Source organism: Mastomys coucha, unplaced genomic scaffold (genome assembly GCF_008632895.1).
Source record: "Mastomys coucha isolate ucsf_1 unplaced genomic scaffold, UCSF_Mcou_1 pScaffold16, whole genome shotgun sequence".
In the NCBI taxonomy this organism is placed as follows: Eukaryota; Metazoa; Chordata; class Mammalia; order Rodentia; family Muridae; genus Mastomys; species Mastomys coucha.
Window position 1 is genome coordinate 78081877 of NW_022196898.1, and position 18838 is coordinate 78100714.

Sequence of the window (18838 nt, forward strand, 5' to 3'; positions counted from 1 at the left end):
AACACTCTTAAACTTTATTAGCAATATTATACGTTTCTCTTAAACCACTTCCAACTGCTTCATAGGCCTCGTCTCCTTTAACTTGTGTTCTAGTTACTTCCTGTGTTCTGTAGAGTACCTGGCCCCCTCCCCCCCCAAAAAAAAACCAATCTTAGAGGGAAACTTTCAGATTATAGTTCCTATGGGATGGAGTTCATCATGGTAGAACAGACATGGTGAAAGCCAGTGGAGGTGTGGAAGCAAGAGCAGAAGGATAGCTGTCCCCATTGTGTTCACACTCAGGAAGCAGAGAGGGATAGCTGTGGGGATGGGGTGAGGCTCTAAACCCTCAAGGCCCACCGCGTCATACTTCTTCCAGGAAAGCTCTACCTCCTAACGGTTCTATGTCCTTCCCAAGCAGCAGCACAGACATGGGGACCAAGCGTTCAAATACACGAGCCCACGGTGGGGGGTTGGGGGGGGGACACTTCTCCTCCAAATCATCCTGAGAGGCATCCACAGCTCTACTCTTCCAAGAAATCCTCCAATTTGACTGGCATGTATTGAAGTGTTTTTAAAGCGTTCCTTGCATGAGTGGGCATATGGGCTAAGCTTATACCGAAGTGGACATTTCTAGCTCATTCTTCCCTCTACCACATACGAGATGGGTCATTTTAGGGGAATCACTGTATCTATGCTTCACTGGCCTTGTCTGCAAAATGGAGTCGATGTTTTTGTAAGAGCTCAGGAAGTGCAGAGTTATCCTGAGGGTAGTTTTTAAGACCTCCTGAACAGTTCTTACTAAAGTTCCCAAAAGCACTGTACTTTTTGGAAAATAAATCTGACAGCTGTTTCTTAAAATGAGGAGATCCACACTCCCAGCGTCCCTTTCTCATCTCGAGTTCTGTGTGACTGTAAAGCGTATGCAGTCTGTTTCCGTCACAGTAATGATTTTATACTGTCTCCCAACCTAATGATGTATTATTGTTGGGGAAACCATATGCTGTGTTTATAAAGAGCTTAGAGTCATTTTCGGTTGAAGGCTCTTTGTTTATCTTCCTAACAGAGTACTCTAGTGGATTAAGGGTCTCTAATAAAATCAATCAAGTCAGGGCATTAGAGGAAGAGGGAGCTGATAAACATTTATTCTCCTCAATCTCTAGCCAATGATGGATGACGCTTGTTTCATGATTGTATCCTTTAAAGAAACAGTTTGTCCAAAACTCTAGAATAACTACATGGATATAAATGTATTACAGTTACACTATCACATTAGAACTATAAATTTCACATGGCTTTGATTAAAAATTGCTATTCTGTGAAATAATTCAGATTATGAAAAAAATATCGAGCGTAGTTTAAGTAATTTTTCTGGGTCCAGTGTCTGATGTAGGAGATAAAACAGCTGAAGCACTATGCATATTATGTGCCAAAGATATTTGGCATTCTGAATTTGGTATTTATAATTTCCATCCATTCATTTGTAGTTAAACGAGAAACAAAATTAAACTCATATAACAAACGGCTTAGTGTATGCTTTTGACTGGAGCTGAAGTTATCGAGTAAAATAAAAACCTAATGCATCTCATTATTTTTCTTTCTGACACCAAGCAGCATAAAACAGAGTTTATCTCAACGGCCCAGACCCCTTCCCTCCCTGCCCAGTCCTACTCCAGACTCCCTGGTCTTGTCTTCCCCATAGTGAAATGTCCACATTCCCCAAATTAACATGTGCTGTCCATGTTCTGGTTTTGCAAATTACTCTCTTGTGTCTGTTTGGTTGGAAGGATGATTAAATTATACTGGTCTACAAAAACAAAAGAGATTGTGGTTTATGTGAACATTGCCTTAAGCCTTTTGCTTTCAATCAAGATGGTTAAAAATTCACAATTCCCAATAAAACATCTCTGTTTTCTAGGTTTCTTTTTAAAAAAATTATCACTAACACTGTCTGTACTGTAATTCAAGATTATTTTTGTGGGCCAGGCAGTGGTGGAGCATGCCTTTAATCCCAGCACTTGGGAAGCAGAGGCAGGTAGATTTCTGAGCTCAAGGCTAGTTTGGTCTACAGAGTGAGTTCTAGGACAACCAAGGCTATACAGAGAAACCCTGTCTCAAAAAAAAAAAAGATAATTTTTGTAATCTTAAAAATACAATTGCATCATTTCCCTTTTCCTCTCTTCCCTTTAACCCCTCTGACACCCCACAAACACACTCCCAAACTCATAGCCTCCTCTTCTTCCTTTTAACTGTTTTTGTTACATATAAATACAGCCAGCTGATCCCTTGGTATTAGATAATCATTTAAGGGGCTTCTTCCTAGAGAATACTAGTACTCCTCTCAGAAATTGTTAATTGCTTGCTTCATCTAGGAGTGGAAGGTCCTGGGAGCAGTCCCCATCCCACAGTGGGATATCAGCTGCTGGACTTGCTTAGGTCTTGTTTAGGCAGCCATGATGATGATCTTACAGGTATCCTTTTCCTGTCCTAGCTAGAAGGAACAGTCTCACAGAAGAAGGTGTAGTGCTCTGTCTCTCAGAATCTTTCTGTCCCTCTTCCTAGATGTTTGCCGAGACTTAAGGTATGAGAGTTATAGCGTACATATATCAGCTGGGACTAGGGTCCCCTCATGGCCTGTCGGTTTCCGCAGTTTGACAAGTCGTGACTTCCAGTAGTAGTCTCCTGCTTCAGCAAAATGGAGCTTAAGTTTACATCGTTATAAAAAGTGAAGAAATAGCCTATAATTTGGGCAGGGCTTTCATACAAACATTTCTGAACAAATCACAAAGCATCAGACTGATACATGAGCTTTCCCTCCTATCTCAGATCATATCCCAGTGGAATTTCATGTCTTTCTCTCTCACTTCCAAAAATTCTAGCTTTCAAATCATTACTGGAGTTCATAAGGGAGTCCTGCTGGGCATACATAACTTTAACTTGAAGAGCCAACATGTTAGGACCACTCTGTGATCTGCACATGGCTGCTTCCAAGCGGAGAACAAGATGCTGTGTCTGAAAACTTAGCTGATTGCTATCACCGTTGGTCCTCTTGGCTACCGTGGAACCCTCACAATTTTGAAGTCTCCCTAATGGTTGTGTAGTATATCATTTAAACTTCTTCTGTTAGTTCATTTGCCATTAATGACATTCTTTCATTATGCAGCTCATTATTTTTTTAAAAAAAATGTTATTAGCATTAATAGTTTCAAGAGAAGGGATAAGCAATCACAGATTTGTGTTTATTGATGTAGGGATGTGAATTTATGTATGGCCTTGTTAGAAAATCTGAGAACTCATATTGTAAAATGGCTCACCTACATAAAATTTTGTATTTCTGCTCTCTAGGACAGCGGTGAAGGAATTCTCTTTACTCTATAATTTCCTTGTGTTAGTAAATGAATCATTAACATCCTAGAGTAAAGCAGCTTTCTTATCGCTATGAATCCAACTTTTGTGTCTAGATAAACCTGTTTAAAATAGCATTAGTGTTGCCTTGTGCAGTACCTATCTGATGACGTAAAATTCTGGATACATACAAAAATTTGCTCATGGTTTATTAACATTTTGACTTTGTCTCAGAAACAACAAACTGTTTTTGCTTCGTTACCTGAAGCAGTAATCACACTGACTGCTTTTATTATGCAACGGGGACTTTAATCATCTAACACGTGCAGATTTAAAGTGGAGCAGATAATGTTAACATTCATTTTTACAACAATATTAAACAAAAATGACAACTGTTGAACCCAATTGGAATGGAGAGAGGTGGAACACAATGAGGCAAGATTTAGAACAGGATCCTCAGGGCTACACGTGATCAGACAGGGTCTCTCTATAACCAAAAGTCCTCAATAGGAAATGACACCTTTCTATTGTTTCAGTAAGCTCTTAGTAAGCTCTTAGCACAAGATAAAAACTAGTAAATACACAAAACTGGAATCATGTGTTAGAGTCCATGCTTTGAGATGATATAGTTTGTTAAAATATTTAGCATTTCAACAAAATAGATTAGTTCAATGTCAGTTTCATTGGTTATAGAACATGGGAAGTTGATTGTAATAAAAAAAAACTCTATAGAGTAATCAAACTCCTGTCTAGAATGGAACTTTTACCAATAGCAAATTTCATAATTCAAAATTAGGCTGACAACCGTTTAGCCTATAGCTACTTGACTACATATTTTCTTTAATTATAATAATTTTAAAATCAGGTAAGCAAAAATTTTTGTACTTTGTTTTCTTACAGTTTTCAAAATAAAATTCTAAAAAAAATGTTTTCAAACCCTTTACGAGTATGATAGGATGGCGTGTTTGTTATAGCTTCTCTGTTACACCCAAGACATTTGACTTGCCAAAATATATTTTAGAAGTAGATTTTTTTTTCAGAAATCTGTCACTCTATTTGGATACACAAAATAGGTAACTCTTGTCTTTGTTGATCCATTTTCCCAACAGAGGATTACCACCTTAACTGTCACGGTAACTCCTTTTGCATGATCTCTGTGGTTTGTGACTTTGAATTTAGTGCCGGTGCATGCAGGTCGAAGTGGTACTAATGTAGCGACTGGTTTATGTGCTGTTCACTTTTATGTTGTGTTATTAACCCTTTAAAACACTTGACCTAGTTAAACTACTGTCCTGTGGGAAAGTACAGAGAAAATCGTTTTGTTATTTTTTTTTAAAAGATGTTAGCCTCTTGTTAGTAAGATAGCTTGATCTTTTTGTAGATTAGGAATCAAAACTTTGTCAGAATGTGACAGTGCATGCCTCTAATCCCAGCACTCTCAAGGCAGAGGCAGGTGGATCTCTGTAAGTTTGAGGCCAGCCTGGTCTATATAGCAAATTTCAGGACAGCTACAGACTACATAGAGGAGACCCTGTCTTTCTTTCAAGAGAGGAAGTAGGGGAGGAGGGGGAGAGGGAGAGAGAGAGGGAGATCAAAGTCTTTGAGGTAGAAGGCTTGGGAGAGAAGGCATCAGTCAGTTAACTCATCACAAGAAGATGTGTACAGAACGCAGGACAGCGATTGTCAACTGTCCTACCCAGGCAGAGCTTCATCTGTAGCATGGTGACCTAGAGAGTGTTCGAATACTTCAGAACTCAGGTTGGCAGCTTCCGTCATTATGTAACTGATAAAATATTGCACCATTGAAAACCAGTACCGAGATGTATCTAATTATGATAGAAATAATGGAGCTGTGTGATATGTGTGATTGTTTTAAAGCCTGAAATTATAACGTGTGTTCTTGGCACACTTTACAACTTTGTCTTCTCTTGATTCAGGGCCCCCCTGGACCTCCCGGACCTCAAGGACTACAAGGGCCAAAGGTTATGCTTCCTTCCTTCTTTCCCTCCTTTCATGTTTCCACTTATCACATGTAGGGCAGAGATGCCAATGTTAAGAAATGCAAGTCTTTATAAAATGTGTCTTCCAAAATACTAGAGAAGCAAAGTGAGAAATGCTGTTTCAGAGGCCGAGGAGACGGCATCGGGGTGTCAGCTAAGGGAAGGAAGAGAAGTCCAGAGCAAGAAAGGAAGATGAGGACAGAGAGGAGTGAAATGGAGATGACGTGAAGTTAGGAAAGGGTGTTGTGGGAAGTACGGAACAGGAAACAGGAAACGCACAGGTTTCACAGAAGTTATGAATGTAAAGAAACCCTAAACACAGCCCATGTGGAAAGGTAAGTACTGAAGCAGAAGCGTGTTGAAGGGAGTTACTCTTGCAACTAAGAGAGAACCTAGCTTCCAGTTCTTTTGTAAGAGAAGGACAAGGAGAGCCTTCCCAGGGTGCAGTCATAAATGACTGACAGGTTTAGGAGCCACAAATGAGACATTAATGTTTTCCACTCTGTATCCCATCTATTCCAACCTTCTGCCATACGTTTTATCAATGACGCTTGCTAACCACAAACAGGACAAGCCAAAACTTTCTTGATTATACCTAGGTTTTGTTGGTGGTGTTAGCTTTACCCTCCAGACCAAAGCTCCTTCATTCAACCATGTTTGATCAATTAACACATGTCTGGGGATTCTGGCTTTTCAGAACTGAGCTACACGTGTTGAAATATGACTTTCGTCATTGGATTCTTGTAGGAGATTCAAGTGGTTTCAAAACTCAGCCTTTATTTATGCTCCTTACATCGGTTTATTTGCTGTGCCTATTATACATACACACACATCCATGCACACATCAGCTTTTGAACTTTCTCTGGATATTTAAAAACAAACGTCCAATAATATAGATTTATTTCTCTATTAAAAGACTATAAAACAGAGTACTGCCGAGGCTCCTGTCCACATGAGATGCATAGATCTGAGCACAGATCCTAATTCCCAAAATACTTTCTGTGTATCATAAATGTGTTCCACATATAACTTTAATGTATGATATAGAGTGCGTTAACTGGTTCTTTACATAGCCTTATGCCTGAGACCATAACAGCAGATAGGCAATGGTCATACAACCAAGTCTGCCTGGATCCCTATCCTTAATGGTTTTATGAGCTGAGCTAGACACTAGGAAAGGTACTTTGAAGATTTTGTGAACTTTCTTGCTTCATCTCCTCTCATATCTAAATCTCAAGAGCCGGAATTTTCTCCAGAGCTCAAATGTACTTCATCTGTCCCAAAGCTCAAAGGCTTTCTATGATTTCTCCACAGCTCTGAGGCCAAGAGAAGGCAGCCATGCCTTGACAAAGAAATACAAGAGACTAGCCAGCTAAAAAGACATCCTCACTAAAACCTCCAACTCTCTTCTCTTATTATCACTTGTTAATTATGAGCCTTCACTATCTGATATAGGTTTGAACCTGCAAAGAGACCAGCAAGGGGTTTGACTGTGAACTTAGAGCCCAGGGTAGGAAACAGACAAGTAAAGGCATGAATACTCATAGATCAAGTGCTTTAATCTAGACCATGTGGGATGAGGGCTAGGATGTGGTGGCTCAGTGGTTAAGAGCCTTGGCTGCTCTTCCAGAGAACCCAGGCTCAATTCCAAGCACTCATATGGTGACTCACAACTATCTATAACTCCAATCTTAAAGGATCTGATGCTCTCTTCTGGTCTCTGAGGACACTAGGTCTCTGAGGATCCACACAGCATCAAGACATACATGCAGACAAAACACCCATACACATAAAAATAAAAATAAATATGTTTTAAAGAGAGTGCGGGGCTGGATATGTATGGAAATGTCTCTCTAAGTCTGGGAGTCCAAGATGGGTTTGAATTGAAATTGAAAGACAGAGGGACAGTAGCCATATGGAAATGTGCAGGTGTAGAACAGGAAGATAAAACCCCTCCTCACTGCCTGCCACCTCGCCATGCTGTCTACCACCCTGCCATCTTGAGCCCACCCATAGTATCTTAGCACTACTATTATATTATATGGTGAGCCTCTCTATTTCCCATGATCCCTTCTTGAAAGGGTTAGCATGACTAAGGTGGGCGTGTCTGCCCCTCTGAGACAGCACAGCATATCCTGAGTCAAGTATTGGACACATTCCCTCTTGGGAATCCCCATCTCCAACTGATGGTAGCCTGTGCACGTGGCATGGCTCCTTCCACTGTCAAATAAGAGGTATTATCATTTTTTTACACATCAAACAACTGTGGCAAACCACATTTGAGTGATGGAGGGTCTATGAATCTTGTTCTTTTAGCCGCCCTACCTCACATTTATTAAGGTAACAGCTGAGCAAAGCTATGGTGATTGGACTCAAGTGTTGACAGGTATCCAGACGTGGAATGAAGCTGGGACCCATCCGGGTGCATCCAACCTCAGCAGACTTGTTTGTGGCAAAATAAACTTTGCTACTGCCACAAAGAACCGGAAATCCAAAATGAGAAGAGGCCTTTTTTTAACTTCATTCATTTCAAACCACAAGATCCGGCCTTCCTTAAACACTGGGACGGCTCAGGTTTCAACGCCGTGGCCTACAGCTCTCTACATTTTTACCAGGAAAACCAGCTCTAGCTGATGGAATATTGTGGTTTATAATATCACCAGACAACCCCCTCCTAGAAAACAGAGCCTTGGGGCTGCCCCTGGGAAAACCCCTCTATGAGAGGCTTGCTCACATTCAAAAGAGCTGTCTTCACACTTTATGCAGGGTAGAAATTGGGTTTTATAGCTTCATCCACACACATGGCTCAGTGATATTAAACAATGCCTTACCTTTCAAGGGGCTTTGTTCAGTTTTCTTTCAAAACTGAAGGATGGCTAAACATGTGCTGTTTAAATAATCTCTAGCATGTTGTTTAGATTTGTTCTTAATTAAACATCTTCCATTTAAAAATAAATCTCTGTATTCTGAGTCTGTCCAACGTTCTAATAAATCATACTATCAAAAAGCCATTTATTTCATTTCTAGCATGGTATAGGAAATGGAATGGGCCTGAAAGTCACTTCATGTGGATTGAGATATCTGATTTATTAGGTCCTCCAGTGAGACTTTCCTGAGCAGGGGACACTCACAGCCATTGTGAAGGATTCACATTTAGCTAGTTAAACTATTGCTGTAAATTTACCAAACTTTGCATTTCATTCTTTCATGGTCTGCCTCCTATGTTTTGATTGTTACTGAAAATTGGAGAATCCATTCTGATTTCTTATCAGAGACAATAAGTGAGAGAGTCCTGGAAGAGTGTAGGATGTGGCTGGCCATTAAATTGTATATATTCAATGGAAGAAAGGAAAAACCATAGCTATCTACTATAGAGGAGTATTATTATGCACAATTCTCAAGCAAGATTTTCCCTTCACTTAGCTTAGATATATGAACTGTGCCAGCATATCCCTAGGTTAAAATGCACTTGTTAAAAGTCAAACTGTATGTTTATCAACTAGAATGGCTTCTTTAGCAGGGATAAATGCAAACAAGTTCTTGCTTTTTATTTTATCAGGGTGAGCAAGGTTCTCCAGGAATCCCCGGAGTTGATGGAGAACAGGTAAATTTCAAGGATCTATGCCATTCTTTAAAGCACCATTGCTGGTCAGTACTTTTATTATAAGTTTAAAGCCAAAGGTCACACCTTTTGACATGACACATCATCTCTTTTTTTTCCAACATTTGTTCTACACGAACAAATGCAATTGGTTTTAAATAAGATATAACTTTGGTTAGCAAAAATGTAAAGCTATGTGTTTCTTTGGTTTTGTTCTTAATACTACTGACCTATCAATCTACCTCAACAGATTCTAACAGACTTGAAACTCATTACTACATGAGTAAGAACAGCTTTGGGTTGGATTTTTGGTTGGTTAGTTGGTTGAGTTCTTTTGTTTTTGTTTTGTTTTGTTTTGTTTTTCAGTGAACATAAAGCAATTCAACATCAAAAATCAATAGCCATAGTTTTCACAAATAATAGTGTTGCTTAACTCCAGGCATTTGATAATGTCTCCTTTTCCTGAATAATGATTTTCCCCTCATTTTCTAAATCATTTGAAAAATCAGACAAGAAGTAAGGCATTGTAGCTCTGCACAGTACAACAGCATCTTTGAGAGTGTCCTCAATTCCGACATTGAGAAAGGTTCTGTACAGTTTGGACAGTAAATACTTCAGGTTCTGTGGGTACATATTGTTTCTGTCATGTATTCTTTTCCTTAAACACATCTTACTTTTTATTTTAATTCAACATAAATAAAAAACAGTCCCTAAGCTGAATTTGGCATGTCAACTGTGGCTTGGCAACTCTGCCTTTTAAGAATTTTACTAAGAGAATGCAGACAGCATTCAGGATCAAACCACAGGATTAGTTTCAAAATCTGTCAGGTTATGTGGACTTCTTATTTTCTCAAGAAATGGCTCATGGGCTGGAAAGAGGGCACGGTGGCTGAAAGTACTTGCTGCCCTTGAAGAGGACCTGGGTTTGATTCCCAGCACCCCTGTCAACCAGCACCCAACTCCAAGATGTCAAGCGCCCTCCTCTGGGCTCCACACATATTCAGGCCCACACACAGAATAAGAAAGAGTACAATTGAATGTATTTAAGAAATAGCTTGAATTAATGAATAAGAAGTCAAAGGAGTTCTTGATATACTAAATCAACAATAACACTCTTCAGGAGAATGTATTCTACAAAAAAAAACACTTTAAAAAAGTTATTTTTAATAACAGTTGAATATTAAAGTAATATACTCTCACATTTAAACAAATAGTATTGAAAGGTAATTTAGTCAATTTTTCATGACAAAGGTTACCTTTACCCATTGTTAGTAATCAAAGATAATAAATTAGAAATTCATAATGACACACTGAATATTCCCATATATACAACATATTCAGTAGCCGGATGTTTTTTCTCTAGGTTTTGCAAAGTTCTGGTCTCCCATTAAACTATTGAACTGACTCTGTTACTTTCTCCTGTCACAAAATCCCCAAACCTTGACCAGCAAGACACATTTATCTTCACTGGTACTTTCATACTCCCCCAGTATGTGATTCTGAACTCAGTATAAAGATAGTTAACAAAATTAACATGTGTTCTTGTCCCTATGCACAATGAGCGGGTTTGAGCAGCTTATGAATCCCTCCCATAGTAACCATGGCCATCCGGTCGTGTTGCCACAGGTTGCTAGGATGAAAATTATTAAAAATATTAATTAATTTTAACATTAGTGGTCCACAAGTCACATTTGCTAGCATTCAAAACCCACACATCTATTTTCTCACTGTAAAAGAATAGTAAATTACATACTGGCTCACCGTGCAGAGACGTCGTGAGAACCAAACAGGAACACTGGACAAATGGAGTGCTTTAAAGCGTTGATTGAGCCTTGGTGCTGGAAACTGATGACAGCTAGAACTTATAGTGACGGGGCAGGAAGGCCAGTGTAGAGATGGGAACGGTTACATGGCCCTCTGCTGTTGTAACACTGAGTCCCGGTTCAAATGTTTGCTGTGCTGTTGAGAATTGCAATCATTACATTGTCTTCTGGACTGGTAGGCTACAGAGAGTTGCCAAGAAAATTTATGAAACCAGGAGAACTAATGCCAAAACCTGAGTTCATGTTTTTCATATTTAAATGGTCTTATAGACCTTAATCTTATTACATGGGGAAATACTATTGATCCAATGTAGAAGGCTATACAAAGAAAATGCCTGAAAGAAAAGTCACGGTCCCACCCCTTGGCAGATTTATCTGGAATCCCATTGGCCCCAGGATGTGCCTATCATCTTGTCACTACACTTCTCACATGCAAACTCTGTAACTTGTAGGGACTCAAAGGCTCAAAGGGAGACGTGGGAGACCCAGGTATGCCAGGCGAAAAAGGAGGAATCGGACTTCCCGGATTGCCGGTATGTGCACACACTCTGGTATACTCTTGCTAAAACAAGTGGCTAGGAAGGAATTATATTCTCAGCTGGACTCAGCCAGTAACTTCCAAACTTTTTTTTTTATTTTGGGAATACTTGAAATGTTATTGCTTAGTTTTTCCAAGCAGGGACCTAAAACTTTATAGTTAGGTCATTTAAAACGTACGTGTTCGTGTCTCTTTTTCCCCTCTAAATTATTTTCTTTAGGAAAATAATAATAATAATAATAATAATAAACCCAATGGTATTGGCCATTTGCATCTAGTATGTATAGTCAAGTAGCTGCTATAAAATAGTAAGCAAAAAACCAAGTGCAAAACAACACAACTTTAGAACTGCTGAAGAACAGATTAGCCTTGGGTGTCTATGCTTGGGGATGGTGTTTTTTCCTCATGGCTTACTGCTTTTCTGAAACTTGAGAAGGAAAAATTTAGAAATTATAAGAAAAGGCATAGACACTTTCCTGCCCTCCACCTCTCGCACCCTAGCCCCAGTACAAGGGATTAAACCTAGAGCCCCATATATGCCCATACACACTGAGCTATATCTCCAATCCTTTCAAGGTTAAAACCTAGCATGAGGGCTGGCTTGAACACACTCTGAAACATGAGTTATCCTTGCCTGTTTGATCATGCTGCCTCAATTTCTGAAGTAGCCAAGATCTCAGGCCTGTGCTACCTGGCTCTTCTACCTGTTTTCAAACAAGATACTATAAACAAATGTCAGTCTCACCTTCGCTATTTAAAGTGAGCACAGCATAAAAAAATAACATTATTCATAATCCAGTGCATTTAATGCTGTGTAATCAAGCTCAGTGTAGTTTCTGTTTACTTTGTATTTTGATCTATATTTCACCCATAATCCTTGGGGTTTTTGTAAATATTACTGCTTTGAACTAAAGTGTGTGGAGATAAAACTCCTTATGAATTATGTGCATAATATAAAAAATTCAAGGGAACTGTGGGTTCAGTTGTCTTTTAGACCCTGGAATTAACCTTCATGCTAAACTCTGCTTCCTGGTTGTTTGTAGGGTGCCAATGGAGTCAAGGGAGAGAAAGGAGACTCCGGTTTGCCAGGCCCTCAGGGGCCTTCTGTAAGTCCATGGGGTGACCTTTCACCTTCACATGGGATTATCATTTGCCTAGATCCCCCTGTACCAGATGGCTAATCGTTAGTAGAAATACAGCGATCTGCGTAGTGGATCAAACTATACACGATATAGGTTGATCTTATACTTCTGATATACACAATCTCTCCCTGTATGAGTTAGAAGCAGTTTTGCAGAGCTCTGGGGAGAAAAAAAATCAATGGATTTCTCATAACGCTTCTAGGGAAGGCCTGGTGAAATAAGAACTCGCGTTCTCTTTTTCTCCAGAGTCCTATTTGTGCTTGGTGAAATAACCAAGGATTTAACCGTGGTTGCCGCATTGTAGAATTTCTCAATAATCAGTTGCTTCCTCTCCTTTTAATATAGTTTTGATTTATTCTGGTTTCGGAGAAACGCTGCAGCGTTTGAAGTTATTTGATTCTCATAGAGGAATTTCTAAAGCCAGAGAGTCGAGTGTATCACTTCTAACCTGCGCCCTTTCTCCTCTGTGACTATTGATGGCATTAGCAGAGCCCTAGACTAAGACCCACCCTGTACTGCCTTATCTAAATGAAGTAACCACATCCATGTTTGCTTTTTTTTGGACATGCAGATCATAGGCCCACCAGGCCCTCCAGGTCCCCATGGCCCACCTGGTCCCATGGTAAGTTTTCCTTGTCTCTGAAATGTCATCCTTTACCCAGGAGTGTCTATGAGTTCTATAGGAGAAAGGATGAACAGAGTCTGCTTGTGGTTTGCACTGCTCTCTCTGTGGAATGGACAGTCAATGGGAGGTGCTTTGGTTACTTTTCCGTGCTGTCTTTCATTCCCCTTAACCCATGAGCAAAGGAGAGACAGATCTGGCAAGCTTTACTCCGACACTGTATGAACACTAGCAAATCATTTTAACCGGTCACTGCTGTAGTCTGTTAGTAGAAAGTTGAAGCAGTAATGGAGCCAGTGAAGAATGTTTCTAACCAGCTTTGAAGCTTAAGACCCTTCACTGAACTATCCGATTCGGACATTTGTAAGACAGTGTGATGACGTCTGAAGCTGGCTTCCACAGATGGTGTAGGTTGCTGGATCTTTTCTTTTCCTTCCGTGTTAATGGCACTTCTGGTGATTCATTGAGCCGGGCTGTGTTTGCTGCCGTTGTCTCCCAGTGAGCAATGGAAACAGCAGCCCTGACCTTGTAGAACTTCCAGTGGGAACGGCAGCTATGAAACAAGTGTGATTCTCTAACTGTTGGAGTACTGACAGTTGTGTTTAGGCTAGAGTGTGGACGGTGGAGTGTTTCGAGTGCTTTTGACACAGCAAGGAGCACAGCACGCAGGCTATAATGTTACACTCATCTCTCGGGTGTCTTCATATACCGGAAGACATCAGTGAAGTAGATTAAGTCAATTGTGGCCACGCTCTGCTCCAACTGCACTCTAGAGAGGGCATTGTGGGTATGATCCCAGCTACACAGGGTAGCCTGGTCACCCAGGTCTCACTAATTGCCTCCTTTCTTTGGTAAACAACTTCAGCTAACCTTGTTCTCTTAACACCAAACAGTTCATTAAGAATTAATTAAATGGAATGTTCTGGGATTTCTGTACCCTTTTTACTTTAAGTTAGAAGGTCAAGTTAGAAAATGCTACATCGTGTTCAAATGATAAAGTTAATTAGCTTAAAGGAATTTTAAGCCATTATTAACAAGAGCTAAGAATACTCAATAATGAATACTTCCCCCAAAAACATTTATCCACAGCTTATCAAAAAGCAAAGCATTAATGTAAACTTATGTAATAAATATCTCGGCATACATAGTCAGTTATTTTTCACTCTGTTTTATTCCACTGATGGATATTTAAATATGTATCTCCCTGAATAGCTTATTAGAATCTCTGTAAAAGTTCAAAGCAATCCACAATAACCTTCAGTTAATTTAAATTGATAATTAGCTTCTATATTTGTATTTTCTGCAAAATAACTTTCTTTTTATTCTGATTCATGCATTTATTATGGCCTTCTTTCTTTGGTAAACAACTATTAGAAGAGCCTTAAAGGATACATTTTCCGTTGCCATAAATGCAGTCTAAATCATAATGCTTAGGCCTCACTGATGAATGGCCCCCAGATTGCCATACTTGGCTGTCATCTTCCATCTCCTTGAGATTCTTCAACACAGTGGCCGTGAAGAGTTACAGACAAAGACCTCCTCCTTTGTCCTACTCAAGCTGTGGGGATACTGGTTTTTCCCCTAAATTTCTGACTCTTGGGTTCTACCTCTACTCCATAAAAATTCATGAATCGTCTCTAGTATTCTCCATCAGGTTATAAAATGGAAATCTGAGAAGTACCTGTAATGCAAATACAAAACAGGGGTTTTTCCTTTTTGCCTAATTTTTCATCCATGAAAACCCGGCAGCTTTCTCCCTCTCACAGGCATTTAACAGACAGAATTGCTCTTAATGAATTTCCTATTACAGAGCAATCCAAGAGCTGGAAGGAATATTTGGTAGGTAATAAATAACATCCCACTTGACCTGCCTCTGGCTGTAGCTCAGACAAGAAGATTCTTGTTTTACATCTCGTTTTTATACTTGATATAATACTCACTTCTACAAGGAAGCAATGACTCAGTTTTTAATTAAAGCTGTGCTTTTCTATTTCTAGGGGCCCCATGGACTTCCTGGACCAAAGGTACCAGCAAATCCCATGATTATTTGATTTCTGTTTCCTTGATGATCATGGGCAAGCATGACGGAAGCATGTCTGTCCTGTCTTATTTGTTTGTCAAGTAATGTTGACAGTCTTTAAGCCTTTAAGCATCCAGATGTTAAACTCTCACAATGCAACATGACTCACACTGAGTTTAAGTGCTATCACCTGGCAATAAATCATTCCTCATTTTGCTTTTGCCCTTGTCACTATATAAGTTTAAAAAAAAAAAACATGATGTATTAAAATCTGCCATTGAGGGGGGCACCAAATGGAAATATCAGACTAATCCAGGAGCTTTTTCTCGCTTTACAGTGGCTCTAGATCTACGTTTGCTATCAATTGAGAATCTTGCTTGCTGTATATACTACTGCATCTTCACGCCTCAGCTACCTAGCATCTCCATTTTGTACTTCCCACGGTCACCATCTAGAATAGGATGGAGTCTATCAGCTGTGATGTCACAGAATTTATGTGACTGCCAAAAAAGAGCAAGAGAGAATTAATCCTCCTTGACAGAACTTGTACAGCTTACACTGGAAAGATGCTCTCTGCCTGCTCTTTACTTTTACAGAGACCTAGAGGGCACCGTAGAATGCTGTATTAGCACTGGACAATCCGAAAGTCCAATGCAGCCACCCTCTCCTGGGGATTGCTAAGGCTCCTGTCTGGCTCTCCCAGCTGTACCTGGTTGCCAACAAAACTGGCTTAACACAGGAATCATTGAATTTCCTTTTCAGGGTCAGGCAGGTAACCCAAGAAGGGAAAGAGATGACACCTCATTCTTCTTAGAATACCTTACCTTCAGGCTGAGCTGACGAATAGTGTATCAGTCATTATAAGGACTGAAAGTAGAGCCACCAAAACTGTTTGAATTCTGTGGCGCCTGAGGCACACCATAACTATTCAATTAGGTGAAGCCCAAGATCCTTTTGATACAGAAAATGAAATTAGGTATTTTGTCCACAAAGCAGTTGTTGACATTATTGATTTCGACAAAGTATAAAATTGAAAAGACCTCAGATGACCTCTTAGCTCCTTGGCTTTGCAGTTGGTAAGCTACACGGACACAGGGCATTTCACTTACTTAATGCTAATTACAGGAACATGTGGTGGCCAGTTAGTAGTAGAATTTGATACAGATTTGAAATTCAGTCTCTTCACTACTAGATTTGAGTGTTTGTAAATTGAACTTTGCAGTGCCCACCCATCAGTGCGTGACTCCCCACCAAAGAACTCCATGGCCTGCTACGTCTACCTTCCTGTTCATCACCTTAAAACCACACACTAGAAATGTGTTCACACCCAAAGCCATGGACCTCAGGTGTAGAAAGAACAGTGGTTACGAGCATGGGAAGTCTCGGTGCATTGTTAACTGCGGCACTGTGACCTTGGGAATAGGCCTGATCAATTATAGCCTATTTGGGCTTTCAGCTGTGGCTACAGCACTGCCCCCTATCCCCCAAATCTTCAAAATCCACTATGCTATACAAGGGGTGGACCCTCTGAAAGTTTAAATGTATAGCATGGTTTTATGGTGCATCCGCCTCAGTGTTTCTCACAATTTTAGGATGCACAGATGTTAATTATACCCATCCCTGCAGGAGTGTTATGATATACTACGCGTAACGAACAGCACACTGGTTTTCACCATCAGGCAGACCTGCTGGTACTTTCCAGGTTGAGAGTCCCTTCAGCCAATGTGACCGTGACCTCTATGCAGTGAGGTCACCTTCCTTTTCAGAGTCTTCCAGTGTTTTCTGGACAAGTTAGTGGCTATAGTAAAAAGCTGAAAAGTGCACATGTCCAAGCTTTCTCTGATAGACAGTAGACATGTTCTATCCCTGGATTTTTCCTAACGTGAGTTTAGAGGATTTATCACTCATCGAGACTCTTGTAATGTCCTCCCATGTTAAACTGCATGGCCTTCATTCCAATACAGCACAGGCAGTTAGGAAAACTTTATTCAAGTTCTTTGGTCTTCAGAATCTCTTCTGGGACTGTCGATTTGTGGTTTACTCTATTGATTAATCCGTGTAGGAACTTGACTTGGCAATGTCAGGAAGGAGAACTTGCAGAATGGCATTACTTCAGACATCGGCATCTATATTTTCAGTCCGTCCTCCTGGGCTAAATGCTTAAAGGCTTAAAATGTCTGTCTATAACACTGTCCTGCATATTCCAGTTTTCAATCCTAGCAGAGTGGGGTTTTCCTCCTGATCCCCCTTCAACATCCTCCAGTCTGATTGCCTTTGATTGGCTCAGTCAAAACAATGGAACACTAACTTCCTTGACGCAGAATTCCAAACTCCATGAGGTCAGCTGTACATCTCTTGGTGTTCCTTAGCACATTCAGCATTCCGCTTTCTCGATTAATATTTGTCAAAGTTTTGAATGAGGTGATTAACTGATGCAAAATAAAATAAAATAAAATAAACCACAAACAATGTCACCTCACTCTGCTGTTACCTAAAACTGGAATCTGCAAGTATTTCAGAGACTGGGTCTCTTCTCTCACAGTGTAAACACCCATGATAGCAACCAAAATTGGCATTTGCTTTTGCATTTAGGGTGAACCAGGGTTAAATGGTGTTAAAGGATTGAAGGGTGAACCAGGTCAAAAGGGTGACAGAGGACCCCTTGGTCTTCCAGTAAGTAAAGAAAACTTTCCATTTCAGTGCAAATCTCAAGATTTTTTCTTTCTACCCAAAATACCAGCTCTGGTTTGCTCCGTAGCTATCTCACAGTTGAGAGTCCTGTCAGTAGAACATATGGTATGTCAGAGCAGAGCAGAGCCCAGTTTTGTTTTCCCCCAATGTCTTGACCTTGTGCCTGAGGGTGATCCCATAACAAACAGTGCCGAAACGTTACATCCCTACTCAATTACATCACTACTCAATTACATACATGCCAACCTTGCTCTCGTGGGGCTGACAGGCAAGTTCTGCCATCATCTCTCTCTAAAAAGTGATGTTTATTGTTCCATAACTTCGCCCAAACATGGCCTAATAGAGGTTAAGACCCTCTCTTCATTGCTTTGATCTGCTTGGATTCTAAACACTGTCGCCCCCTGTTGGTGGCAGGTATGCAATTGGCCATCGTTGAGGTCAGTGCTGTGGCTCCTTACGTTGTGTTCTATATGTTCTATGTTGTTCGTTTTGGAGATTCCCTACAGTGAGGGTCATGGGGCAGTAGTGGGTAGTTACAGAAGTCCTCTTCATTCTAACAAAGTGTGGGTTTCCTCTATTCATACGCCTTATGCCAGTAGTCCTCCCACAACTTTAAAGATCTTTTTTAAATCATTATTATGTAATGGCTTCATTTTGGGCTTTTGATATGTCCTTCATTCGGTAATGTAGTTTACATTTGTAAAATGTGACATAAAACCAATAACAAAATAGTTCTATTTTTGAGATATGAGATAAAATATTTTGGTAATGACCTATCTCATTTCTCCCATGAGTACTGTGCTTTCATGCTTCCCATAATAGACCATGATTTCTCAATTAGACACAGCAGGTCTCTTGTATACACTCACTTTTGAATGAATTATGTAAGCTCTGTATTAGAATTTAACTTAAATGGTGCCAATTGGATCAATAGATTATAGACACAAAATCTCCAAGACATTTGTTAGCCACTAGTTCTGCACCCCAGTTAGATAGAGAATCTTATGATCAATATAAAAAGTACTTTAACATTTACCTTCAAGTTTTAAAATAGTGACTAAAGAAAATGTCAAAAAA

At 40.0% G+C, this 18838-nt stretch overlaps 1 protein-coding gene across 21 annotated transcripts in view; it reads left to right on the plus strand.

The window, feature by feature from the left end:
- Col25a1 (collagen type XXV alpha 1 chain) overlaps positions 1-18838 on the plus strand; it is a 407882-nt gene that overhangs the window by 362533 nt on the left and 26511 nt on the right. For 13 of the 21 annotated variants that reach the window (XM_031375495.1, XM_031375504.1, XM_031375515.1 and 10 more), the window contains 8 exons: positions 4434-4457; positions 5262-5306; positions 8884-8928; positions 11201-11281; positions 12330-12392; positions 13000-13050; positions 15048-15074; positions 17663-17743. In XM_031375495.1, the coding sequence (XP_031231355.1) occupies positions 4434-4457; positions 5262-5306; positions 8884-8928; positions 11201-11281; positions 12330-12392; positions 13000-13050; positions 15048-15074; positions 17663-17743 (417 nt within the window). The remainder of the gene's footprint in view (positions 1-4433; positions 4458-5261; positions 5307-8883; positions 8929-11200; positions 11282-12329; positions 12393-12999; positions 13051-15047; positions 15075-17662; positions 17744-18838) is intronic. The other 8 variants (XM_031375508.1, XM_031375514.1, XM_031375505.1 and 5 more) reach the window with 1 other exon arrangement.